The sequence below is a fragment of the Microcaecilia unicolor genome, chromosome 1, assembly GCF_901765095.1.
Source record: "Microcaecilia unicolor chromosome 1, aMicUni1.1, whole genome shotgun sequence".
Lineage (NCBI taxonomy): Eukaryota > Metazoa > Chordata > Amphibia > Gymnophiona > Siphonopidae > Microcaecilia > Microcaecilia unicolor.
The window spans coordinates 194,292,343-194,319,881 of NC_044031.1; the positions used below are offsets into that span (position 1 = coordinate 194,292,343).

General features: G+C 42.5%; 1 protein-coding gene across 1 annotated transcript in view; it reads left to right on the forward strand.

Annotated features, from left to right (window-relative positions):
• PDCD6IP (programmed cell death 6 interacting protein) overlaps positions 1-27,539 on the forward strand; it is a 203,604-nt gene that overhangs the window by 11,108 nt on the left and 164,957 nt on the right. The window contains 3 exon segments of the mRNA XM_030203495.1: positions 10,747-10,816; positions 12,033-12,160; positions 19,151-19,304. Coding sequence (XP_030059355.1) covers positions 10,747-10,816; positions 12,033-12,160; positions 19,151-19,304 — 352 coding nt within the window.

Here is a 27,539-nt window from a genome sequence, read left to right on the forward strand (position 1 = left end):
AGCAAGGCCATTGACATGGTTATGCATAAGTGACAGAAAAACAAGCTGAGTGCCCTTGTTATAGACCCTAAAACGACTGACCGGGTTTATAAATTGGTTGAGGGGGATGTTAAAACAGGTTCTGCTAAATGGAGGATTGGATTTATTCATTTTATATACGGCTTTCTATCTCGGTGCCAAAGCGGTTTGCAATTTACAAATTACATGAAATTAGCCATTATAATACAGTTTTACAGATGAACAGTACCACACAAGCTATATCTACCACAGGTCAAGTAAAATATTGTTGAAACATCGAAGTCTTTAAAAGCTTGCAGAACACAGTATATGAAAAGCATTCTGAAGATCTTCAGGCAAAGAATTCCAAAGGAGAGGACTGGCATATGAAAATGCACTCCTTCTAGAAGATGAAAGTTTTATAATGCTAAGACCTGGAAGTTACAAAAGATTTTTCTGTGCAGAGTGAAGTTCCTGCTGAGAAACATATTTCCATCACGTCAGCAGCAGGTCCAGAGACAGGTGGGTTAACTTGTGAGCATCTCCCAGCAGGTGGAGATACAGAGCACTGATTTGAGCTTTGCCTTATTGGATGGTATGCTCCTGGAATCATCAGTATTCTCTATCTCCAGCAGGCGAGTGGACAGTCTTCTGCCAGCTCCTGGGTTCATCTGCTGCGGTTCCTGTCCTTGTCCGGTTCAGGGAAGATTGGGTGTGCCTGGTTGAGTGTTGCCGGCTTTGTGGGGGTACACCTGGTGATGCCAGGTTAAGCACATAAGCACCGCCATACTGGGAAAAGTCCAAGGGTCCATCAAGCCCAGCATCCTCTCTCCGACAGCGGCCAATCCAGGCTGCAAGAACCTGGCAACCCCCCCCCCCAAAAAAAAAAAAAAAAATTTAATAATGTTCAATGGACGTTTCCTTCAGGAATCTGTCCAAACCCCTCTTAAACTCTGTAAGGTCAGCTGCTGTCACTACATTCTCTGGCAGTGAGTTCCAAAGTCCAACTACACGCTGAGTAAAGAAAACCTTTCTCCTATTTGTTTTAAATCTACCATAGTCTAGCTTCATCTTGTGTCCCTGGTTCTATTATTGTTTGAAAGTGTAAACAAACGCTTCATATCTGTCCGCTCTACTCCACTCATTATCTTGTAGACTTCTATCATATCACCCCTCAGCCGCCTTTTCTCCAAGCTGAAGAGCCCTAACCTTCTTAGCCTTTCCTCATAGGGAAGTCGTTCCATCCGTTTTATCATTTTCGTCGCCCTTCTCTGCACCTTCTCCAATTTCTTTATATCTTTTTTGAGATGCGGCGACCAGAATTGAACACAGTATTTGAGGTGCGGTCGCACCATGGAGCAATACAACGGCATTATAACATCCTCATGTTTGTTTTCCATCACCTTCCTAATAATACTCAACATTCTGTGGGCTTTCTTAGCCGCCGCAGCACACTGAGCAGAAGTTTTCAGTGTTATCAACGATGACTCCAGATCCCTTTCTAGGTCTGTGACTCCTAACGCGGAACCTTGCATGACATAGCTGTAATTCGGGTTCCTCTTACCCACATGCATCACTTTGCACTTGTCAACATTGAACTTCATCTGCCATTTGCATGCCCAATCCCCCAGTCTCGCGAGGTCCTCCTGTAATCTTTCACACTCCTCCTGCGACTTGACGACCCTGAATAACTTTGTGTCATCTGCAAATTTAATTACCTCACTAGTTACTCCCATCTCTAGGTCATTTATAAATATGTTAAAAAGCAGCGGCCCCAGCACAGACCCCTGAGGAACCCCACTAACTATCCTTCTCCATTGTGAATACTGACCATTCAATCCTACTCTCTGCTTCCTATCTTTCAACCAGCTGTTAATCCATAGCAATACCCTACCACCGATCCCATGACTCTCCAGTTTATTTATTTATTGAGAACATTTATATCCCACAGATTCCCACCATGGCGGGCTCTATGTGGCTAACAATAGTTATAAAAAAAATACATCATACAAATTCAAGGACAGAACAGAGGGTAAAGAACATCTTGAGAGGGGAGCAGACAGCAGGGGCACAAACGTGGGCCGGAAAGAAGTAAGTAACAGAAGAGAATGATTTTCCACAGAGATAAGTCTTAAGGGACTTCTTGAACAGATTGTGGTTGGTAGTTTCCTTTAAAGTAGTTGGCAGGGCATTCCAGTAACGAGGACTCACAAAGCAAAAGGAGGAGGAGAAGAGCAGTTTGTATCTCAGGTTCCTGCAGTTCGGGTAGTGGAGAGTGAGATAGGAACGAGAAGGTTTTTTGGAATTCCTGGATGGGAGATCAATCAGGCTGAGCATATAAGCTGGTGCTTTCATGAGGCACTTTGTCAAATGCCTTCTGAAAATCCAGATACCCAATATCCACTGGCTCCCCATTGTCCACATGTTTGTTCACCCCCTCAAAAAAATGCAGTAGATTGGTGAGGCAAGACTTCCCTTCACTAAATCCGTGCTGACTCTGTCTCATCAGCCCACGTTTTTGTATGTGCTCTGTAATTATATTCTTAATAATAGCCTCTACCATCTTGCCTGGTATCGACGTCAGTGAGTGTGGTCTCTGATTTTACCGCAAGGGATTCCTGCAATGGTGCTGCAAGGTTCTATGGCGGCTGAGTTAGTTAAACGCTGCTTCTGCTGTGGGAAGCAGAGAACAGCATCTAGGGCATGTCAGGATGGTTGTTTGGGCCCTGAGCCGCCAAATGTGGCAGATGATTTTTGCACAAGTGGTTCCCGTGCTCCTAACATGCGTCCTCCCTCTCTCCTGGACAGTGTCCTGTTGGCGGCCATTTTAGATAACCGTGATGATACCGTGGTACCAGAGAGCATGTTCCCCATGGCAGAAGTGACCTTCAATCGCTCGTCGGTGTCTGGGGAATGAGAGCAATGTGGTCCTGGGGGGCAGGAGGTGGGGGGGAAAGTGATATTCTGTTCTCCCCTCATTTTGAATTTCTCTTGCACAGAACATACATCTTAGAGGTTGCAGCCGACACCTGAGGGGGCGTGGGTTCTTCGAGCTATCTTTAGTCCCTCTGTCTTTGCCAGTGGTCCTGGGGTCCAAATAGCAGCACCTTGCCTCAGGGTCGGAGTTGGGGTCTCTGGCTCCTCGCTCCCCTGCCCCATCGGAGGGGAATTTTGTGACCCCGCCCCTCACTGTCGTCCCACAGACAGGACAATCTCAAGGAGGGGGAACTTTTACCTGAGGAATACGATGATCCCTCAGTGGTGCTTGTTTTTCACAAGGAGGAGCTGCTGTTCTTCATTTCTGAGTCCGTACAGGCATTAAATACTTCAACTCTAGAAGTGCATTTTTTGGCGGCTTCTAATCCTAAGATGGCTAGTACTCACAGGCCACATAGGGCCTTTCTGGTGCACGAAGTCATGCAGGAGCTCATTTTGGCTCAGTCGACTATGCCAGAGGTGAATGTGCGGGTGGCCAAGGTTATGTCACAGCTGTACCTGGTGACCCAAGAAGAGTTGGATCGCTTAGTGCTGCCTAAGGTGCATTCTTTGATTGTGGCCGTCACGAGGAAGACTACACTGTTAGTGGAGGAGGGTATAGCCCTTAAGGATGTCCAGGACAGTAAGCTGGAGTCCACCTTGAAGCTTTCTTTTGAGATCTCTGTGGGCGGCGATATTCAGTTTTTATGCAGCCCAGGGTTGTCTGTCCTGGGTGCAGTCTGCGGCTATATGCAGTTTTTATGTGGCCCAGGGTTGTCTGTCCTTGGTGCAGCAGGTGGCGGAAGCTGTGCTGGAGACGGGAACGCAGCATCCCTCAAATTTTCCGGATGTGGAGACCGGTCTGGTCTATTTTGCAGATGTCTTGTATGACCTGGTTAGGTAGTTGGCCAAGCAGACGTCTCTGGCAGTGGTTGTGCGATATTTGTTGTCACTGGGCTGCGGTAGGAGCTGTGAGGAAGAAGAAGGTGGCAAAGGGCTGGTGAGGAGTGGGGGGTTCCAGTGATGGACCTCATGATGACCCATGGCAATTTGAAGGCCCCAAGGGTTTTCAGCCGAAAAAGGGAGTTCGGCTCAGAAGGCATAGACTGTCTTCTTCAGCCCTGGCTGGAGTCCGTTCTCCTCTGCGTCTTCCCCCTGTGGCCGATGATAGGGCTCATTCTGTGCCATATTCAGGGACATTGGAGTCTGGTGCTCATGATTGTGCCAGACTGGCCTTGGCGACCCTGGTACACATGATTGTTGGAGGATCAACCCTTTTGCGTTCTGGCGGCAAGGGGACGCCTGCATCAGGGACCTCTTCCCTCCCCCTTTGGTCTTATGGCCTGGCTCTTGAAAGGCTGAGGAAAAAGGGGTATCTGAAGGCAGTCATCACTACTTTGCTGCAAGCTATGAAGCGTTCTACTTCCGCGGCTTACGCCCATGTATGGTGAGGTTCGATAGTCAGTTCTCTAGTTCTCACGGCAGGGTGTCTGGTTTCTCCATTCACATCCGGATGTTGTCCGGTTCCTTAAGGAAGTGACTCATTTGTGTCTGTCGGTGTCCCGGCCTGGTCTGGCATGGGACCTTAATCTGGTGCTTTGTTTGGTGCAGAGGGCACCCTTCGAGCCCTTGCGAAGGGCCATGCTTAAAGATCTCACTCTGAAATCGATGGCCCTCTCGTCGGCATGGCAGATGTAGGAGTTGCAGGCTGTCTCTTGCAGGGACCCCTTTCTGTGCTTCTTGGATGCAGGGATCACGGTGTGTACTGTCCTGTCCTTTCTGCCTAAACTGGTCTTGGGTTTTTCACCTCAATTGGTGGCTGTTTCTTCCTTCGTTTCAGTGAGACCAGTATCCGGAGGAGTTTCCTCGTTTGTGCAGTGCAGTGTTTGTCTGCTACTAATGAGTTCCCGTCATTCAGACCACCTGTTCTCAGGACCGCGCATAGGGGAAACGGCGTCCAAGCAATGGTGGATCGTTTGGTTAAGGAAGCGATCTCCGCATATGTCCTGATGGGTCACTTACCACTGGAGGGACTGCATGCACCTGGGCGGGGTCTCAGCTGGTCGCACTAGAGGAGATATGTAGAGTGGCAACTTGGTTGCCCGTGTGTTCTTTTCTTAAAAATTGAATGAATATGGCTTCTCGCATGGATGTAGTGTTTGGGGCATCTGTGCTGGTGGCGAGGTTTTCGTCTCCCCACCCTATGTAGGTACTACTTTGCTACGTCCCACCGTCTTTGGATTCATCTGCAGCCGATGCTAAGGAATTAAAAATTTTCTTACCCGATAATTTTCTTACCTTTAGTCACAGCAGATGAATCCAGAGCCAAGAAATTCATGACTGGGATGGGTTTGGATGTCTGAGGAGGTGCTGCCTGTGCTGTTGCTTCTTGTTTGTTGATTTTTTTGGCTTCTTCTTTTGTCTACTGTTCTTCATGGATGTGAGGGGGGTGGAGGAGGCTGTGAGGAGGGAGATATGTTCCTACTTTTTCTTGTGCTTTGTTACGAGAAATACTGAGGATACTAGGAGCATACCGTCCAATTAGGCAGAACTCAGATTGGTGCTCTCTATCTCCACCTCCTGGAAGATGGTCACAACCCACCTGTCCCTGGATTCGTCTGCTGCAACTAAAGGAAAGATAATTATTGGGTAAGATAAAATTTTTTGTTTATAAATTTACTACCAAGATAAACTGGGCGTCCCTCTTGAAATGATTTGTAAACCAGACAAAAGCTGATACGTACTTAAACAGGCAACCAGTGCAGATAATGGAGCACAGAAGTGATATGATCAGATCTCTTTGACCCTGTTATGAAATGTACAGCTGTGTTTAGCACCAATTGAAAACATAGCAGCATAGTAAGTGACGGCAAATAAAGACCTGAACAGTCCATCTGGTCTGCCCAATAGTCTTTCATTCTCAATTCTAGATTGAATAAAAAATGAACGTGATGCTATATGCCTGATCATGGTCTTTCTTTGTTGTTTCAGGGACATAGACTGTAGAAGTCTGCCCGGCTCTATCCTTATGTTCCAACTACAGGAATTGCAGTCAAAGCCTATTCAAATCCATCTTGTCATTTGTGGGACACAGACCTCATGTTCCAAATTACTGAAGTTTCTGTCGAAGCTGTCTAAGCTAGATTGCTATATGTGAGACTCAGACCGTACAAGCCAGCCCAGCACTGGCCTTAGTTGATATAGCCAGAGTTGCCATCTAAGCAGCACTTGACATGCAAACACATATGCAAACCTTCAAGCTTTGTTTTTTATACCATTAATTTTCTAATTAGAGATCCCATGTGTTCATCTCATGCCACCTTGAATTCTGCCACAGTTCTCTTCTCCACCACCTGTCTCGGGAGAGCATTCTAGGCATTAACCACCCTCTTCATGAAAAATAATTTTCTGACATTACTCCTAAGTCTACCACCCCGCAACCTCAATTCATGTCCTCTAGTTATACCATTTTTCCTTCTCTGGAAAATATTTGCTTCTATATTAATACTTTTCAAGTATTTAAACGTCTGTATCATATCTCCCCTGTCCTTCATCTCCTCTAGGGTATACATATTTAGGTCTTCCAGTCTCTCCTTATTTATCTTTTGGCACAATCCCCATATCATTTTTGTCACCTTCCTCTGCACTGCTTCAAGTTTTCTTACATCTTTAGCAAGATAACAGACTCTAAAACTGAACACAGTACTCCGGGTCGGGCCTTGCCAATGACTTGTACAGGGGATTCAACACCATCTTCTGCTGGTTACACCTCTCCCTATACAACCTAGCATCCTTCTGGTTACAGCCACTGCCTTGTCACACTGATTTGTCATTTTCAGATCCCCGAATAATACCACCTCAAGGTCCCTCTCCCTGTCAGTGCATATCGGCCTCTCACCGCCTAACACATACGTCTCCCTAGGCTAGACTTGATCAATCCAGTTAAGAGAGTTGCAGTAGTCGAGCCTGCTTGTAACAAATGTATATACTGTATTCATTTTTTCAAATTACTTTCAGGAGGATAGGGGCGTTACCAGTGTTGTGTTAAAAGGATTGGTCCTTGATCTGGTGATTCTTCATTTTGTAAGGGAAAGGGTTTGTCTCTTTCCAGGTGACAACAAAATATGCAACAGCATAGACACCCTATGTTTTAACGTTTTTTATTGATGAGGTCACTCAATAAACATATCCATAAGATTGAATACATAACTGGTAGTAAACAGGTCAATCCTATGTACGTTAAGTCTAAGCTGCTATCATCAAATTTTTATTAGTTTTCTCCCCTTACCCCCCTATGTCTAATACCTTTGAACATAATCGTTGTACAATTATAGAAAAAGTATGTAACAGTGAGCAATAAACTCGAACATTAAATTCCAATAATAATATCTCGTGTGCTGTTCTGTGTAATGTTGTCTTTACCATTGATCAACCTTTTTTATTGACGAGTCCATATAGCACACACATCCATGAGATTGAATACATAACTGGTAATGCCCACGTCTTTCCTATGTTCAAGGAGTTGTACCTTGTCCAACACTATTCAGCATAGACACCCTATAAAATGTAGATATTATAAGGAGAAATACAATAAAGTGTGAAGAATGGTGTAGAATTTGGCTGATAAGATTTTAATGGTAAAAAATGCAGGATTATGTGTTTGAGCTACAAGAAACCAAGGGAGTGGTATAGTATGGGGAGGCTGTTCTTATTGGTCTTTCTGTGGCTTCAACCCCATTTACACGGCCACAGAGTGCATCCTCTTCCCCGCCCCTCCCCAACAGCAAGGATGATGAAAACAAAACAGTAGACTTGTGGGCCTTTCCATCAATCATTTTCTCCTTGCCCCCCTTCTCCCCCCCCCCCCCAACCTTATTGAAAGGATGAAGACATTAGTGGCAATAGTAGTTACATAAGTACATAAGTAATGCCATACTGGGAAAAGACCAAGGGTCCATCGAGCCCAGCATCCTGTCCACGACAGCGGCCAATCCAGGCCAAAGGCACCTGGCAAGCTTCCCAAACGTACAAACATTCTATACATGTTATTCCTGGAATTGTGGATTTTTCCCAAGTCCGTTTAGTAGCAGTTTATGGACTTGTCCTTTAGGAAACCGTCCAACCCCTTTTTAAACTCTGCTAAGCTAACCGCCTTCACCACTTTCTCCGACAACAAATTCCAGAGTTTAATTATATGTTGGGTGAAGAAAAGTTTTCTCCGATTTGTTTTAAATTTACTACACTGTAGTTTCATCGCATGCCCCCTAGTCCTAGTATTTTTGGAAAGCGTGAACAGACGCTTCATATCCACCTGTTCCACTCCACTCATTATTTTATATACCTTTATCATGTCTCCCCTCAGCCGTCTCTTCTCCAAGCTGAATAGCCCTAGCCTCCTTAGTCTTTCTTCATAGGGAAGTCGTCCCATCCCCGCTATCATTTTAGTCGCCCTTCGCTGCACCTTTTCCAATTCTACTATATCTTTCTTGAGATGCGGCGACCAGAGTTGAACACAATACTCAAGGTGCGGTCGCACCATGGAGCGATACAGCGGCATTATAACATCCTCACACCTGTTTTCCATACCTTTCCAAATAATACCCAACATTCTATTCGCTTTCCTAGCCGCAGCAGCACACTGAGCAGAAGGTTTCAGTGTATTATCGACGACGACAACCAGATCCCTTTCTTGGTCCATAACTCCTAACCTGGAACCTTGCATGACGTAGCTATAATTCGGGTTCTTTTTTCCCACATGCATCACCTTGCACTTGCTCACATTAAACGTCATCTGCCATTTAGCCGCCCAGTCTCGTAAGGTCCTCTTGTAATTTTTCACAATCCTGTCGCGATTTAACAACTTTGAATAACTTTGTGTCATCAGCAAATTTAATTACCTCGCTAGTTACTCCCATCTCTAAATCATTTATAAATATATTAAAAAGCAGCGGTCCTAGCACAGACCCCTGAGGAACCCCACTAACTATCCTTCTCCATTGTGAATACTGCCCATTTAACCCCACTCTCTGTTTCTTATCCTTCAACCAGTTTTTAATCCACAATAGGACATTTCCTCCACAATAGGACATTTCCTCCTATCCCATGACCCTCCAATTTCCTCTGTAACCTTTCATGAGGTACCTTGTCAAACGCCTTTTGAAAATCCAGATACACAATAGTTGATGTATGACCTAGTGTTTCAGTATACGCTCACTGACCCCAGTACCCTGACTGTATTAACAGGAAGCCCACACAGGAGGAGGGGTCAGGGCTTGTGAACATTTTCTGATTTGCAGCCATTTGCTTACTGCCACTATTGGGCATAAGTCACGGTAGAGACCCAAAGGGTGAGGGATTAGTTCTGTATCTGATACCATTTTGGGTCCTGACCCAGAATTTGGGAATCACTGCTGTAGAGAGAGCCATCTCTAATGTTTAATTGATACACAGAAGAGCTGAAAACAAATTGTAGTCATGATCATTTGCACCTACTGTACCAAAGGAGGAAATGAGGCATCATGAAATGTTAACATATTTTCCCTTTTCAAGATTTATGATCAGACTGAGGCCCAGATGCACTAAAAAATCGTTAGAGCCCTTCGCTTACCGATTCCCTTAACGAATCGGTAAGGGAAGGGCATGCATCAAGGAATAGGAATGCAAATGAACTGCTCGTTGTAGCTCACTTGCATTCTCTATTCCATCGGTAAACAGTCGGCCCGTGGAGCATGCGCAGAGCAGCCAAGCGTTGTGCTGGCTGCTCTGCGCATGCCAAAAACGTCCTTTATGGACGTGCTTCACTTTAAAAAACAAAACTTTAAAAACAACAAAAATAAAAGACGAGCCCGTTTAGCTCAGCTCTGCCCCCCCCCCCACCCAGCCACAGCAAGAGAGGGCTCAGGTGTCCCCCTTTCACAGGCTCCCTCCCTCCATGTGTGATCAGGATCCAAGAAGAAGGCACACCTCCCTTCTCCAGGTCTGTCTCAGCCAATCACAGCTTGTTTAGCTCGGCTAAGCGCATTGTGATTGCCTCAGGGACTTCCATTTTGGCCGTCATTCCCCCCGCAATAATAAAAACATCTTTTTTGGCAGTGCTTCACTCAGCTAAGAGACCTGGAAGTCCCTGAGCCAATCACAGCCCTCTCTTGCTGTGGCTGTGCAGCTTTTCAGTCCGATTCTCGAGAAACGTGATTTTTCCTTCTGCTCTGCCTCCTCTCACTGCTCCGTTTTACGCTTGTCTTTCTCTTTTAAAGCATTTTTATTTGTCTGGCTTGCGCGCATACTTAACGAGGTACAGACCTCTCGTTAGATTTTCCAGCGTTAAGGCAATTGGAAAAGGTTAGTGCATCTCATTACAATAGGGTTTCTACACAATTTGCTCATCTGCATTCCGTTTTCTTTAGCTGCTACTGTTGTCAGAAAAAAGTCTTTAGTGCATGCCAGGGTTTACTACTTGCTCGTTAATGGCTCGTTAAGTTTAGTGCATCTGGCCCAGATAAAGGTAATTATGCTATGACCCTCTGTTTAAAGTTGTGTGCCTTTGTTCTTAAAGAGCTTTATGCTGCAATAATAATAGTAAAAGGTTCAGCATTTATTCAGCTTTTTTCTGTTTTAGTATATTAATACTGCATAATTATGTTGTGCTGAGTGGGAAGCAGTTTATGGTGCTTGTTTCTGTAAAATAAAATGTTAATTGGTTTTCAGTGAAGCTGTATATTTTGCATTATTAACTTGGGAGTTTAATCAGTTCTTCTCCTCTTGTCCCATCTACAGCTCTGTTTAACTTTTACTTGGAAAGATGCATTTGATAAAGGTTCACTTTTTGGAGGATCTGTGAAACTTGGTATGTAATTTTTATATATGCAAAACTGAAGTAAAGGTGTGCAGTTTATTGTGGTAACTTTAATGTGAAGTGGATTAAATTAATAGTTAGGTTCTAAGGGTGGCATGGGTTATCAAAAATTTGAACATTGTAAAAAAAAAAGTGAGAACAGATTTTGAGCATTGTGTAGTTGCTGCATGGGCTCAGGGATTAAGAACTTTTTATTTCAGTCACCCCACTTCTCCCAGGACAGTTACAACAGGTGCCCAGAGCTGTTGGTGGCTCAGAACTAAAAAAACAAATCCACCTACTGAAGTGTAGATAATCAGGGTTCAAATCCCACATACTACTCTAATTTGTTAAAATGAATTGGAGAAAATATTTCTTAACGTGTAATTAAACAGCTCTTTTCAGTCCTGGGCTGGCATAGTTTTAGTGCCTCCTACTGGGTGATCTGGCATCTGGAGTTTTTCCGCCTTGAGAGAGAGAGCTCAAGAGGGTGAGAGCTCGAGAAGGAGAGAGAGTTCTAGTAGTCAGCTATATGATGTGGCTCCATATCATGTGAGCTACCATGAAGAAGGCAGAGATGGCAATCTTGAATTGGTTTGCAGGTTCATCCTCTGTAATTAACTAGGTCAGATGATACATAGTTGCCTGCTTGCTCCTCAGCATGGCCAAATTCACTCTGAACTGCCACTACAAACCTTTTATAAAAAGTCTGAAGTGTAATTGTCACCCCAATAAGTATAGATTTTCAATTCAAGCACTGCCCCTGCAATCTCCATACTCAAAATGGCTGCTGCGACTTGCAGTGGCAGTCTCATAAAATTAACACTGGAGATTGCAGCAGCTATTTTGAGTCTGCATGGGTAGAGGCCTGTGGGTGGGTCCAGTAGTGGAGGCTTCTTGTGGTGAGGGTGGGGGGGAGGGAGTAGGAATTCTGGCTGGATGGGATTGGGAGCCACGGAACATAGGACCAAAAAGTTTTTGGTTCCAGTCAAAAATGCATTGGTATTTTTGGCCAACTGAAACAAAGCCAAATGCAGATATTGGCTGGTTTCAGTGTCAAAAACAAAATACAATCAGCCTCTAGATAAAACTAATATATAGTAACAATTATAGTTATTCCACTCCCTCCCTAAATATAATTTAGCAGTAATTGTACGATAGCGCAAGCCAACTTTGTTTAATAAATTGTATAGGTGGTTTTATTTTATTTTTTTAATTTTTTTTAAAGCACTACCTAGCATCGGGTATGAGAAGATCTGCGTGTTGTTCAATGCTGGAGCACTGGCTAGTCAGATTGCATCAGAGCAGAACCTCGATAATGATGAAGGATTAAAAAATGCTGCAAGATTTTATCAGGTATGAAGGTGCTATTGGGTTAATAAGTATGATCCCCTTCTTTGCTGATGATAATACTTGATTTTGTTGTTCACATTTACATTAGTGTATTTTATAGCAAGGTTTGACAAACTGTGTCAGATAACGTGTATTGGTATGGCAGCTGGAAGGCTGATGGGAGGAGGAGGACATGGTGAATGCTGGTTGCCCATGCTCATGGCCATCACTAGTGTGCACTTAGCACAGGCATAGTCCTGCCTGCAGCAAAAACATTGCTGGCCTTTGAACACAGGCAGGACACCATGCATGCAGTATCATGCATGCTTGGAAGCAGTGGCGTAGGAAGGGGTGGGGCAGTCCGCCCCGGGTACACGCCGCCGGGGGGGGGGGGGGGGGGGGGGGTGTTGTCTCCGTTGGTTCCTTCCTCTCTCTGCCCCGGAACAGGTTACTTCCTGTTCCGGGGCAGAGAGAGCAAGGAACCAATGGAGCTGGCTCAGCTCCCAGTGACGTGGACTCGGGGGCGGATCGGCCCTCCCGCCCCTCGCTTCTAAAGTAAGTAACAATGTGCGCCGGGGGGGGGGGTGCGCCAAGGTGGGGGCACTGTGCTGCATCCGGGGGGGGTGCGCAGTGGCGACCCGCCCCGGGTGTCAACCGCCCTCGCTACGGCACTGCTTGGAAGTGCGTGGGCAGAGCCCTAGCATGTGTCACACTCTGGCTGTTCTGAGCAGTAGTACCAGGGGTCACCGGAGCGGGATATAGGGAGATCTAATGCTGATGCAAGGGCTACCTTCCACTGAGCCTTTAGTGCTTTATCTGTGTGTATCTGTTACTACGGAAGGAGAAACACAGTGCACATGAAGAGTAACAGAGTTCTGACTCTGACAGCTGTGGGTTTGGGGGGGGGGGGGGGGCGGGGTTAGGCACTAAAAATTGTGTAGACACACTTGACCAGCAGATCTAAACCTTCGCTTCACTGCTAAGAGATGCGATCCAAATTGAGGGTTTTAGAGAGAGATGGACTAGGGTGAGGGTACTGTGTGGGGCAGAGAGTGGGAGAGGTCAGGCCAAGGGTATTGCTTTTGGGGGGGGGGAGTGAAAGACTAGCTTGGATGTGGGAGAAAGGGGAGCACTGGATGTGCTGTAGTGAAAACATCTTTGTGAGAGTGTTTATTGCCTATACTACTACTACTACTTAACATTTCTACAGAAAACTTTTACGTGAAGTAGATGGCTAACCAATGGGAAATCCTGCAGATAGTCCATTTTGTTAGTTATTGTGCCAATTGTGTAGAGTCTGTCTGCTTACCTGTTCATATCTACACATGGGTTTGTTTGCTCATGTGCAGAAATTGCAGCTAAAATGAAGCCAAGGAGGTTTACACCTGCTCGTAACAATGTAAATGTTAGTACATAAAGTCCGCACATAAATCTGCAACTCTGCTTACGTTCCACCCATAATCTCCCCCCTCAATATGCCTGCTAGTTTGCGACAAAGTAGTATACAAGTACAAGTGTTCTGCTGATAAAGCACACTTGTATGAAAGGGTTAATTTTATAAGCAGAATATCATGCACATATTTTTTTTTTTTTTGCTGAGTTTTTTTTATGGGATGTTACAACTGAACATACATTTTTTTCTTTTTAAACTCACCACACCATTTTAAGAGTGCATCATAAGTATGGCATAATTTTTGTGCATTATTGAACTAATGCCTGTGGCCAGCTGTTCTGAGACAAATTAAAATAGCTATTTGGACTTTCCCCATGGAAATTTGTAGTAATCTTTAATCTTTCTTTCAAGTAATACGTTAAAAGCACATTTCCTTCTTATCCTGCTAGTCCCGTCCAGATGAGTGGGTTATTTCTTCTTACCAGCAGATGAAGGCAGAGACCTGGAACTTTCCAGTGACATCACAGTATAAGAAATGGTGGAACACTTGTCAGTATTCTCTGCCTCCAGCAGATGGCTGCAGGGTAGCCTTGTGCAGCAGTTTCTGGTTTGTTCTTCGTCTGACCCACTTGGGTGCAATCCAAGGTCTGTGGCCTTTAGGTTGAGCACAAATTGACCCACTGAAAGGTCTTGGGGATCAGATCATGGACCTTTTGACTGATTGAGCATCTGGATTACTTCTGTGTGCCAAGATTTTGGCCTGAGGGTCTTTGTCTTGGTATGGCTTAGCACTTCTGGTAGCATTTCCTTGGTGTCTTGCCAGATAGGGTAGGCTCTTCAGGGGATTTACCCCCTCAACAAACCCCTTTTCTGTCTATAGTCTGCCTGCTTCCTTCTTCCCACTTTGATGGCAGGGGGTTTTTCTCCTTGAATTTGTCCACTAAAGGAGGAAAGTTTATTTTAAAAGAGGGGAAAGAGCGAGAACCCTTAGCAGCAAAGGAAGCAACTCCAGGAATCTCCAAAGAAAGCAAGCCAGCTGGAGTCACAGAGACTGTTTCAGGGATTTCTTGAAGTGGAGAGTGGGGGTGGCTTAATTAAGTTGGAGAGAGTTCAGGTACTGTTGGGCATGTGGGAGCTGGCACCTGAGCAGTGTGGCTGACTCCTACCATGCTTGTGTAAGAGATGCAGTGCAAGACTGAACCATTTAAAAGACAGGTACAAATCAAGGTAAGGTATACACAAAAAGTGGCACATATGAGTTATCTTGTTGGGCAGACTGGATGGACCGTGCAGGTCTTTTTCTGCCGTCATCTACTATGTTATATTTGCTAAATTTCTTCCTGACATGGCTTTAGCAATCAGAGGCAGCTGAGGGCCCAGTTCCTGTTTCAATTAGTATTTGCATTGGTGGGAACCATGGCCATTATGAGCTGCAGCTGTCAGTGTGCAGCAGTTAGATTGCTGAGGGATATGTTGTTGTGTCAGGAAGTCAGGATGAAATCTTGATGGTGTTGACCCCAGTTTTTTTCAGGAGATTAGTTTATTTTTCATTTAATATACCACCGTTCATAAAATCCAAAGTGGTTTACAAATAAAATCATTAAAAACTTAAGACTGGGAGAATAAAGAATGCCAACTATGAAGAAAAAGAGAGAGCAGTAAAGACATTATAAGAGGTAGCAACGGAGAGCACAAAAGCTGACCAGTCAGTTGGCCAAGCAGCTAGGATAAATGACCTATGGGAAAGCTTTGGTAAAATGGTGAGTTTTGAGGGCAATTTTAAAATGGTGCCTGCTTCCAGAAAGTGCTCTCACTCACACTTTAGGTACCCCTCCCCACAAAGAGTTATTTGGCATGGAGTAAGATAGAAGCTGCCTATGGAGAATAAGGGTAGTTGTAAAATGCCTGAGAATGTTGTTAGAGCCTTTAGGGGAGCCTGATGCCTGCCTATTTCTCTTGAAGAGGGAGCTAGGCTCCAGGGCAGCTCAAGTGATAGGCTGTCTAGGGCTGTTTTATTGGGAAATTGGAGAGTCATGGGATAGGAGGTAGTGTCCTATTGTGGATTAAAAACTGGTTACATGATAGGGCTCTTCAGCTCTGTTTTGTATCTGCTTCCTCATAGGGAAGTCGTCCCATCCCCTTTAAAGTTTTTGTCACCCTTCTCTGTACCTTTTCTAATTCCACTATATCTTTTTTTGAGATGCAGTGACCAGAATTGAACACAATACTCGAGATTGGACGGTAGGGGGATGGTAGTAGAGGATCTCGTCCCGGTTTTAACAAAGCAATCGTTTGTGGTAAATGAAGAGTCTGGTACAGTTTTGTGACATATGTCCGTGTACATAGTGGTCAAATGTGGACTGATTTCCGCAGAGAGGATTTTGAATAATTCAATCCAGAGCCCATCTGGCCCTGGTGCTTTCCCACGTGCATTAGTTAACTGGACTGCATCTGAGGTGATGGGATGACTGAGGGAGGCCAACTGACCAGAAGTGACTGAAGGAAGTTCCAGATTTGAAAGGTATTTGAAAGCTGTCCAATCCAGTATCATGCTTATTGTCATATAGAGCTGAGTAATACTGCTGAAAAAATCCAAAATGTCAGCATCTACGTGAGTCAGATGGCCGCCCTCATTTTTCATCTGAAGGATTCATTGTGAACCCATCCGTTGATGTGTCAAGTGAGATAAAAGTTTCATGCTTTTATTACCCTGGGTAAATAGCTGATATTTATAATACATTTGTGATTTAATGGCCCTTTGGTGTAGCAGTTTAAGTTTAGCCTGAGTAGAAGCAGGCTGGCTTTATTAGCTTCTGACGGTGAGGCTGCAAATTGAGCTCTGTCGTGACGAACTTTCCTCTCCAACCGTAAGATATTCCTATCTCTAATTTTACGTTTGTGGCGGACATAAGCAATAACTTACCTCTCAGAACAGCCTTAGCTACCTCCCAGAATAGAACAGGTCTATCCAAGTGAGCCTGATTATGTCTGGTACTCCTGCCATTTCTTGATTAAAATTTTGTGAAAGTGAGGATTCCTATACAACTTGATTGGAAAGCGCCACTGGCTCTGACTCCCACTCCCTCCCCCCCCCCCCTCGTTGAGATGAAGCTGAATCTATGTCATAGCGTGATCAGATATAGCATATGCACCATACACACCAATCTCAGCCCTGGAGATCTTAGAAAAGAGCCTTTTGGAAACTAGAATAGTCAATCCTGGATTGAGTGGAATGTGCCCGAGAAATGGGTATAGTCCCGTTCACCTGGATGAAGCACTCTCCAAACATCAATCATGTCTAATGTGTTACAGAGAAATGGTAGGCCCCTGGATTAATCCAATCAGGCTCCTGGCGGAGAGGATTTATCCAAAGTAGGATCAAATACGGAGTTAAAATCCCCCCCCCCTCAAATGATATTCCCGTGCTGCAGGGGTGAGAGAGCATCAATCAAGGAGTGAATATAACTTAGTGCTAAATAAATTGGGGCCATAAAAATTGCAGAGCAGAATTTTCTGTTTAGTTAGCAAGATATTAACAAAAATATATTGTCTCTCAGTGTCTGCTCTATAACTGTATATATGGACATCAAGCCTTTTATGAAAAAGGATAAGGACTCCTGCCTTCCTGTTTATTGCTGAGGATTCCACTATTCTCCCTACCCACCACTTAAAAACATTTTTTGTCCTCTGTAGAGGAGAGGTGAGTCTCCTGCAGAAGAGCTATATCAACTTGCTGCCTATGGAATGCTTGAAGAAGTTTCTGTCTGATAGGTGAGGTAACCCAGATATTATCTTAATGGGTGACATTTAGCGATATATCCAATAGTGCCAAGTACAGGACAATACAGAGAGAGCCATCCCAGCCTGTGGCTCCCTCCCAAAGCCAAATTGGAGAGAGAGGAACCAGACAAATCCAACGCAATAGTATACAATACACGTGTGTGCACACGCGCGCACAACCCCCCTCCCATCCCTCCAAATCTGTGTCCCCCCCCCAATTTTCCCTTCCATTACCTGCAACCAGAAGCTCTACTGGCCCAACCCTCTGAGCCTTCATGCTATTGACGCTACCCACCCCATATTGAAAACATTTGTAACCTCCTGCCATAAAGTTCTACAGCAGAGAACAATATCATATTGGAGAATCGAGTAATTGACAGTCACAAAAGCTCCACACGTGCTGCTCGTAGCAAATCTAAAATCTACCGCATAAATAACCGTCAAGCTTATACAAGAAATAGAAAGAGAATACATTATACGATATCGAACAGCTCTAATAACAGTGGAGAGGTAGCCTTCCTATACGACTCCAAACCAAGCTGTCTAGGCGGCATCTCCACTATCATCTTGTCCAGATTCCCTCCCTAGCAGTAATAGTAGTCATAACCTTCAGATGAAAACTCTAAGGGGAGGCTTAATTATAGATAAAACATCATTAGAACTGCTGTTCTTGGTTACACTCTCATCTAGAGGTCAAAGTTTTGATTTTGATAAACCATTGACCCCTATTGCTAGATAAGAAATTGATAAACAAGCCCATGGGAACTGAATTTATAACTAGAATCTGAAATTGGAGTGTGGTGTCGGTCTTTGTAGAATCTCCATTTGAGAAATAAATTCCAATCTAGTTAAAAATGAATCCAAAATGCATTTTTAATAGTGTGTGGTGTATTCTGGGGCAGAGAATTCTTGCTAGAGATACATTTTTTATGAATTTAGATGTATAGTTTTTTTTATTTTTTTTTTGATTAAGATGAATAACAAAGTTCATCTTCCAAGAGATGTCAGATTTGTTACTGCTTTATCAAAAGATCATTAATTGAAAGATCAGTATGTAAACAGCCTGCTCACCCTCCCTCTTGTTTTTTTTTTTTTTTTTTTATAAATTGTAAACCGTTCTGTCTTGCAGTAGCAATAAGATACGGTATATAAATTGATGTAAATAAATAAATAAATAAATAAATAAATATGACTGCAATTAGTAAGAATAAATTAGGTATTAAATAAGGAAAAATAAATTGATGCTTTAAATTGATTCTTATCTGGATTCGTATTAATTCAATAAATTTAACCTTAAAAAGTTGAGAGCATTGGTAAAAAGGAAAAGGTTCTAAATGGTTTACAATCCATATATTAGATAGGTTGAAGGTAATTGTCTTTGATTTCTTTAAGGATTGGTCACAGGGTAATTTTATAATAGGCCGCCTAACCTGTGTAGTAGGTAACATGCATAAGTACCAGTATAAAATTTTGCCTCCCTAAAAAGCTTCCACATGGTTACACTTGATCCGAGGCATGTACATTTTCCCCAGGTTTGTGCATGCATTTAATAAAATAAGTGCAAACCCTGCCCAAACTTGTATGGTAAGAAGTATGCGAGCCAGTACATATTCTAAATGTGTGGTCAGAAGATAGAAACTAACTAAAATATCAGTAACACAGGAAAATGCTCCTTTTCTAAGGATCTGTATTATCGTTTTTTTTTTTTTTTTTTTTAATGAGTTTACATGGTCACTACCTGGTGGTGGTCAGTTGAATCAAATGGTCATTGTATGTTTATATTTAGTTTTCATTGTTTGTGCAATATATGGCTGATAATAATCATTTTCTCTTTTAATCAGCTTGCTAGTGGTGCGTTCTCACACATTAAAGACACTGTCTTATCTGCCCTAAATCGAGAGCCTACAGTAGACATCTCTCCAGACACCGTTGGAACCCTCAGTCTTATAATGTTGGCTCAGGCCCAGGAAGTGTTTTTCCTAAAAGCTACACGAGGTAATAGTTTTATCCTGTGAATTAATGGAAGCTTTATATTATACTTGTTGATGACTTTTCATAGCATTGGCACCAGGATTATTAAACTACATCACACAATTTCTGTCACTTCGTGGATCACTTTGTGCAGAGAGCCATGTTGAAATAGTATCTTTATGTAACATTAAAAGTGTTCTGAAGATGGTAATAGAGTTCTCAAGGCACAGGTTGAGAATTGCTAGACTATACGAAGCTTTCTTGTAGAAACTCTGCCATGGCCTGATACAATGTGTTCTTGGAAATAGAAAGGTGATTTGTACTTGTCAAAGGTTTCAATCAGAAAAGCAAGCATCACTGACGTCTTTTCTGTGATTGTTGAAAATCCTTTATTGCATACCAGAGTGCTTTATAGTCATTGGACACAGTGAACTAAGTGTTCAGAGTAGAGAGTTGCACAGTAACAGAAATCTTACCTGTCCCCACTGGAATCTTACCCATCTCCACCCACCCCCACTGGAATCTTACCCGTCCCCACAAGAATTTAACATGTCCCCACCCATCCCTGCAATAATTTAATGGGATATAAAAAACAATTCCAGCTGGCTCACTGTCTCTCTATGGGTTCGAGCCACAGCACTGCAGGCAAGGAAGGAACAGAACTTGGAACACTTTGGTGCGCACCATGGGCGTAGCTATGTGGGGGCCTGGGCCCCCGTAGATTTGGCCCTGGACCCCCCTGCCGACGACCCTCTTGACCCCCCCCCCCCCTCCCACCACCAACCCGCCATCGCCTACTTTTGCTGGCGGGGGACCCCAACCCCCGCCAGCCGAGGTCCTCTTCTTCCTTCGTTCTGTTTCTGAGTCGGACGTCGGACTCACAGAAACAGAACGAAGCCTTGCAGATCGCAAGGCTTTGTTCTGTTTCTGTTCTGTTCTTTTTCTGAGTCTGATGTCCTGCACGTACAACGTACAGGATGTCAGACTCAGAAACAGAACGAAGGAAGAAGAGGACCTCGGCTGGCGGGGGTTGGGGTCCCCCGCCAGCAAAGGTAGGCAGGGGGGGGGGGCTAAAATGTGCCCCCCCACCTCGGGCTCTGGACCCCCCCCCCCCCCCCGCTCGTCTGGCCACGCCCCTGGTACGCACATGTAAGTCTTTTCTCTGATTCACTGGCACTGTGTGCTGAGAGGTTGCCACATGCACACACCAGCAGGTCAGGTGACTTGTGATGCTTGTGCCTGTGTCGGAGCTGAGGTCTGCAAGTCAGCCCAAGAGCAGAGAGGATTAATAGTAACATAGTAAGTGTCAGCAGATAAAGACCTGAATGGTCCAGTCTGCCCAATAATTATGCTCATTATCAATTCATAATTAAGTCAACCGTGAATGTGATATTATATACTTGATTATGGTCAGTCTTTGGTGTTTCTGGGTCATAGACCATAGAAGTCCACCCGGCCCTATTGTTATGTGGGATAAGGTGGGATACAAATGCAACAAATAAATAAATAAAATGTTCCAACTGCTGGAGTTGTCATCGAAGCCCACTCCAGCCTATTTTCTTAATTGCGGGAAACGGACCGTGAAAGACTGTCCAGCACTATCCTGATGTTCCAGCCACTAAAGTTGCTGTCTAAGCCCTTTCCATCCTATCCTAAACCAGATTGCTATGAGACACAGACCATACAAGTCTGCCTGGTATCGATCCCTAATTAATCACAGGAGGAGTCACAATCTAAGCATCACGCGCCACATCCACACACATACAGCCATTTGTATTGTGCTGATATGCGCATTTATATTGGATTTCATATAATATACATTCTCATGCTTTTCTTATTTGTATTTTGGTCTTTGCTGTTTGCTTGTTTGAAAACTCTTAAACATACTAAGACTTAAAAAAAATCAAATATTTAGTAAATAGCACATAAATTTATTTATTATATTTGTATCCCGCACTTTCCCAGTAAAAGCAGGATCAATGCGGCTTACATAGTAATAGGTAACACAGAATTTTGTTATGTAAAGTAGGAAATTAAGTATAACATAATAGAAGGATGGATGGGTAGTAATAGGATGGGTAGGTAGGTAGAGACAGGTGATAGAGAGAGGAAGGTAAGGTGGGAGATAGATTCTGGGTCAATGTCGTTTTCTTTTCAGTATATGTAAGGTAGATGGGTTCATGAGATTAATCTGGGTCTTTTGGGTAGGCTTGTTTGAATAGATGGGTTTTTAGTGCTCTTCTGAATGGTAGGTGGTCATAGATTGCTCGGATAGGTCTAGGGAGAGCGTTCCATAGACGGCTGCCCAGGATTCTTATTGCAGGTATAAAATTATCTTGGCAATTATAATAAATGTTAGTTCTTCCCCTGTAAAATGTCTTCAGAATGCACCAGTAGACTGTATTCCATATGATTTGTAAATGTAACCCTATGGGTTAAATTTTAAAAAATTACCTGACTCCTTCTAGATCTGGTGTAGAGACAGTGAGCAGCAATGCAGTGAAACTGAGTAGTCTGTGTGCATGCGCTGAGTGTTCTGCATGCTGATGGAACTCTCAGGAGAGTGACAAACAGCTCAGGCTGGCAGTTGGGATGGAGCTGTATTGATGAGAAGATGTTACTAGGGAAAGACTGGAAGAAAGTTTATGCTGGAGATCATCACCTGAAAGAAAAGGCGCCCACCGTTTTGGAGAGAGAAAACAGAGAGAGCAGCTAAGTGACTGAGACTATTTTAAAAAGTGCACAAAAGAGAAAATAGTAAAGGAAACCTGAACAATAAGTGAGAGATAACTAAGAAATAAAAGAGTAGAGTTACATGTTGAGATCCTTGAGGGTCTATGGAAATCTGAAAGACAGGGGAAAAGAAATGTTAAAGAATCTAGTGTTTTGTAAAATTGAATGTGCTTACATGATTTATGTACCTAACTAGCCGTTAAGCCCGTTGTAACGGGCGAGTTTGTTGTTTTAAAAAAAAGTAATGAAAGTGCGTAAACAATGAAAGAATGTAAACAACATTTAATAGGTGATTTTTATAGTACACTTTTATATACAATATTTTTTGTGTAAATAGAATTTGATCCTTGGATCAATTGTCCTTGTTCTGATGTCTGCTTAACTAATACTTTCACGTCTGAAGCGTTTCTGACTCTTGAAAAGGCAACATATAGTTGTCCATGGCTAAATACAGGGTTGGGTAGGTAGATACCAACCCTGTCTAAAGTCTGCCCTTGTGCTTTATTAATGGTTATTGCAAATGCAAGGTTTACAGGGAACTGACGCCTTTGTAGTTTGAATGGCAGTCCAGAATCTGTAATAAGATCTATTCGTGGAATGAATACTGTTTCACCTTGCGCACTGCCAGTTATGACTTTAGCCATTATTAAGTTTGGTTTTAAGTCAGTTACAATCAGTCTTGTTCCATTGCATAGACCTCTTTTAGTATTTAGATTCCTCAGTAGCATAATAATTGCTCCCTTTTTGATTTTCAATGTATGAGGGGCAGTGCCTGATGGATGTAATGTGTGAATAAATTCAATTGGGTATTCGCTGACATCATCACCATGTTCACTGATGAGCTTGTCTGAACTGAGATAAATGTGTTCTTCCTCTTGAAGCTTACTCAGAACTTGAAGATTTATGTCATTGACATGTTCATTTTTGGGGGATAAAATAGCTCTTGTTGAGTATTGTTCAATATCTTTTGATAACAATGTTGTTCCAAATATATCGGTAATAATATCCTCAGTTAGCATGGAGGAAGGAATTTCAATGATGTCTTCATTTAGTCCCACATTATTTGTTAATTCCCCATTTCCTAGTTTAATAAGCCACTCACTATACATGTGGTCTGTAGACCTCATATTAGTTGTGAGATTCAATTGTTTGAATTGATTCCAATTTCTATTATACTTTATGCATGACTGAACAACTTCAGATGAATTAGCTCCAGGAATTACAGGTAAACATTGTCTGAAGTCACCACCCAATAATAGCAGTTTTCCCCCAAAGGGTATACTTTGTTCGTGTGTTATTTCCTTCAATAAACGTTCCACACAATCCAGTGCTAACCCAGGTGTCATGGTTGCTTCATCCCAAATGATTAATATGGAATCATTAATAGCTTTTGCTTCTTTAGATGAAATTTTGATACCTGAGACAGATGTTTCATTAAGTTGTAAAGGAATTTTAAACTGAGAGTGGTAGGTTCTCCCAGATTTGAAAAGATTAGCTGCAATTCCTGTAGATGCAACGACCACTGCAATTTGTCCATTACCTCGAATGTAACTGAGTAATGTTCTATATAAATGGGTTTTCCCTGTTCCTCCTGGGCCATCTATGAAAAAACACTTATTTTGTGTTTTCGTAGAATTGATTGCATTTTTTATTGTCTCATAAGCTTCTCTTTGTTGTGAGTTTAACGTTGCTTCCAAATCATGTGATATTTGTCTCTCTAGTTGGACATCGATTCCATCATTGAAGTTGTCTGGCAGGTTTTGCAAAGGTATTTGTAGAGAAAAGTCTTTGCAGGTTTTTCCATGTGCCAGCAAAACCTCTTGTATATCTGTTAATGCATATGATGTACACATTTTGCAATGCTGTGAAACTAAATGGCCATGCTTTCTGCAGAAGTCTTCAATTAAAGAGTCTTGATGGTTATCCCATAAAGTGGACATGTCAGTCAGCCCACTATAGATACAAAGGTATGCAAATAACTGCCTTAAAGTTGTGGGCATACCAGTAGATGCAGCATCAGCTAATGTAGCATTCCACACATTGTCATCGGTTGTTAAACCTTTTGCTTTTGCTGCCTCAAAGTATGTCTTGTAGTGAACTGCATGAATGGTTTTTAGAGATTGAAAAGAAGTTGCTCCTGGGATATGCAGTAGTAGCAATCTTAAGAAATATCGTTCAGTATCACAGATGTTTACGGGATACATCCTTCCAAGTGTTTTCCCAAATCCTGCTTTTCGAGGTTGCCATTTGTGATTTTTTGGATTGAATACAAAGTGTTCTGGTATTTCAGTGTATTTGTACACACGTGCGGTATGATTGTCTTGATTAAGTTTGAACCATGCAGTTAAAGTGGTGTCCTTATCTTGTTCAAGAGCTGTGGAAACACTTTTAAAATTAGGTTGATATACAACAGTTTGTTCTCCTTCTAGATGAATTGCTAGTCTCAATATTGAGTGGCTTTGCTGATGCATTTCAAATCGAAATATTCTCCACATAGCTTCAGGAGGGCTTACATAGCGAGAATCAATGTAAGTTTGTACTTCATCAATTGAGAAATGTAGATTTGCGCAATCCATGCCTTTGAAAGCATATTTGAATAAGTATTTCACAGATTTAAACGAAGCACAAATTTCTACATTAATGTGACATTTGTAACGTAGAGATAAGTAAGGATTGTAAGGAACAACCCAACTATTATCAATGTAATATTTTCCAACTTTTACTGGATCGAATTTTCGCCTTCGATAAGTCGGATATGCATCTTCATTTCCTGCTGTTTCATTTTGAAACTGTTTTGGAAAGCCTTTGCAGCACTTTCCATCTACTAAGCATGGAGAATGTGGATTTCTCTCATCACATGGTCCATGTATCATGCTTGTTGTTATAATGTCATACAAAACAGGTTGTGTTTTTGCATCAGGTATTTCTGCTGATACTATTCTTTCAATTGTGAGTATGTCATTTGGTTTGTCGCTTGAAGCCAAAGTAAATATCATATGTGCATGTGGTAGCCCTCTTTTTTGAAATTCAATTACCTGAACATATGCGTTTATTTTTCCAAAGATTTCATCCTTTACAATTTCTTCCATAAGTTCTTTAAGTTTAAGTTTGAAGACCCTATCTACCAAGTCTGGTCGATTTTCATTTCTTTCACCAGTGGCAAGATTATCAGTAATTTCTTTCCACTTTGGATTACATGTCATTGTAATGAAAAGGTCTGGTTTACCATATCTCATTGTGATTGCCATAGCATCTTGGTAACATTGTTGCATATTCCTTGGGCTTCCAGTGAAAGTAGATGGTAGAATAACTCTTTTTCCTGCATTTTGTGCATCATCATTGTCTTGAACATAAGTTAAGTCATAACGTTTTTCAACTCGTAGTTCTTTTTGCTTTGTTCGTATGAAGTTAAGGTCATTGCTTTCTGCTTTTACATAAGCATCAACAACGTATTGTTGTGTCAAGCGTCCCGCTCTTAATAAAGGGTTATAATTGTCTCTAATTTGAAAATAGTAGGAGTAATATTGTTTTAGAGAGATTTGTCTGGAGCTGGTTAGTTTTCCATTGTGTAAAGCTAATCCAATGCCCCATGTTTGTTCAGCGTTTGGAAATAATAGGGGATAACAAAGCGCATCAACATTTCTGTCTCTATAGTCAACTCGACTGGTTGCTTGTACAGTTTTGTTAGGTCTCAGATGTACCAATAAATCTCTGTTGATCGGAGGTTCTCCGTCAGGACTCACAAACACCATCGCAACCTCATTGCAACGTTGTGGATTGTATGTTCTGGGATTCGTGTTCCTGTTGTTCATAATTGCCATATGTACAGTTGTGTTAAATTTATTACCATGTAGTTCATTTTGTTCTTTTTCTACCTCATGCATCATTTTGTATGCTTTTGCTAATGGGTTTGAACCAATAATATCAGCTAACTTTTTCATTATGTGTGGTTTGCAAGCTTGATTTGCTGGATTGTTCATCCTTTCCTCATTTGCCAGTGACTCGTCTAAAATATATAACTGTGCATATTTTGGGTCCTTATCCTGAGGTGGATGAAGTGTTCCTGCAAGATGATACATTTGTCCGTGTATTTTGAAACAATATGGACCAAAACCTCTTGGTACATTAATATGTGCTCCCACTGATACAAATGCTAATGCACTATTATATGATCTTATATTTTTCATAAATGTTTTTGAATCAGGATCTTGTGCAGTCATCAACTTCTTAATGTATTCATTTGTAGTTATAGGTGGTAAATGTATAGACCCTTTATTGCAACAAACATTAAACTTCTTATCTGTTGGTCTCTCAGTTTTAAAGTGTTTAGCATTACAATGTTCACAGATTTCGCAAAAATTGCCAAGGTTGCTGCTGGTTATATTACTTTCCTGAAACTCCTGTAATGTTCTTAAAGCTTTGTGTCTTGACATTTGAAGGTGCATTAAGTGTTTGTTGATTCTGGATTGTTTACGTCTGTGTCTTTCTTCATGTTTTTCTTCCTCACTGCGATGTATTCTGTAATTGCGTAGTCTTTCCTTCTCTGCATGTTTTTGGTTTTCTGTGTTATTTTCATGTCTAATTCTATCTCTTTCAGCTTTCCTCCTCTTCAATTCTAAATCATGAGCTGTCTGGTCAGTTCCTGTGGTTTCTATTTTTCTTCGTGGCATATTTGTTGTGTTATGCAGTTTTTGAAATAATAGTTTTTCTGGTTTATTATAGTCCTTGTCTTTTTCAGATGGGGTAGAGTAGTTCAAATCAGTTGTAATGTTGTTGTAGTGTGTGTGAGACAGAGAGCGTGTAAGAGAAAGTGTGTGTCTGTGTGAGAGTGAGCTGCTAGTACTCCCTGTCACAGTGTAGGGTCAGTGTTTCCTTGTTTTTCTGTTATCTGCCCCCCCCCCCTTTTTGTAATATGTTGTGTATGTGTGTGTGTGTGTGTGTCTGTGTGTGACAGACAAAGTGTGTGTCTGTTTGAAAGTGTAAGAGTGAGATGCTATGAGTCCCAGCAGGGCTGGTTTTAGAGTTGCCTGCCCCCCCCCCCCCGAGATCATGAAAGTGTGTGTGGGTGCGTCTGTGTGAGTGAGAGACAGAGCGTGTATGTGTATGAGAGAGTGAGTGTCAGTTCCTCCTTTTTTTTTTAGGCAGCAAAGTGTGTGTGTGTGACAGTGCGCTGCTAGGAGTCCCTGTCACAGTGGAGGAGGTCAGTGGCTCCTTATACCCATTTGTTTTAGGCAGCAAATCAGTGCTCCTTTTTGATTTGCTTGCCCCCAGCCCTGTTTTATTTTTTTTCTGTGTGTGTCACAGTGAGTGTGAAAGTGTGTCTCTCTGTGAAAGAGACAGAGAGCGTGAGAGTGAGCTATCACAGTGGAGGGGGTCAGTGGCTCCTTATAGGCTTTTTTTTTTTTTTAGCAGCAAATCAGTGTTTTTTTTTGTTTATTTGCCTTCCCCCACCCCTTCTTCTAATGTTGTATGTGTGTCTGTGTGTGAGAGTAAGTGAGAGAGAAAGCGTGTCTCTGTGGAAAACAG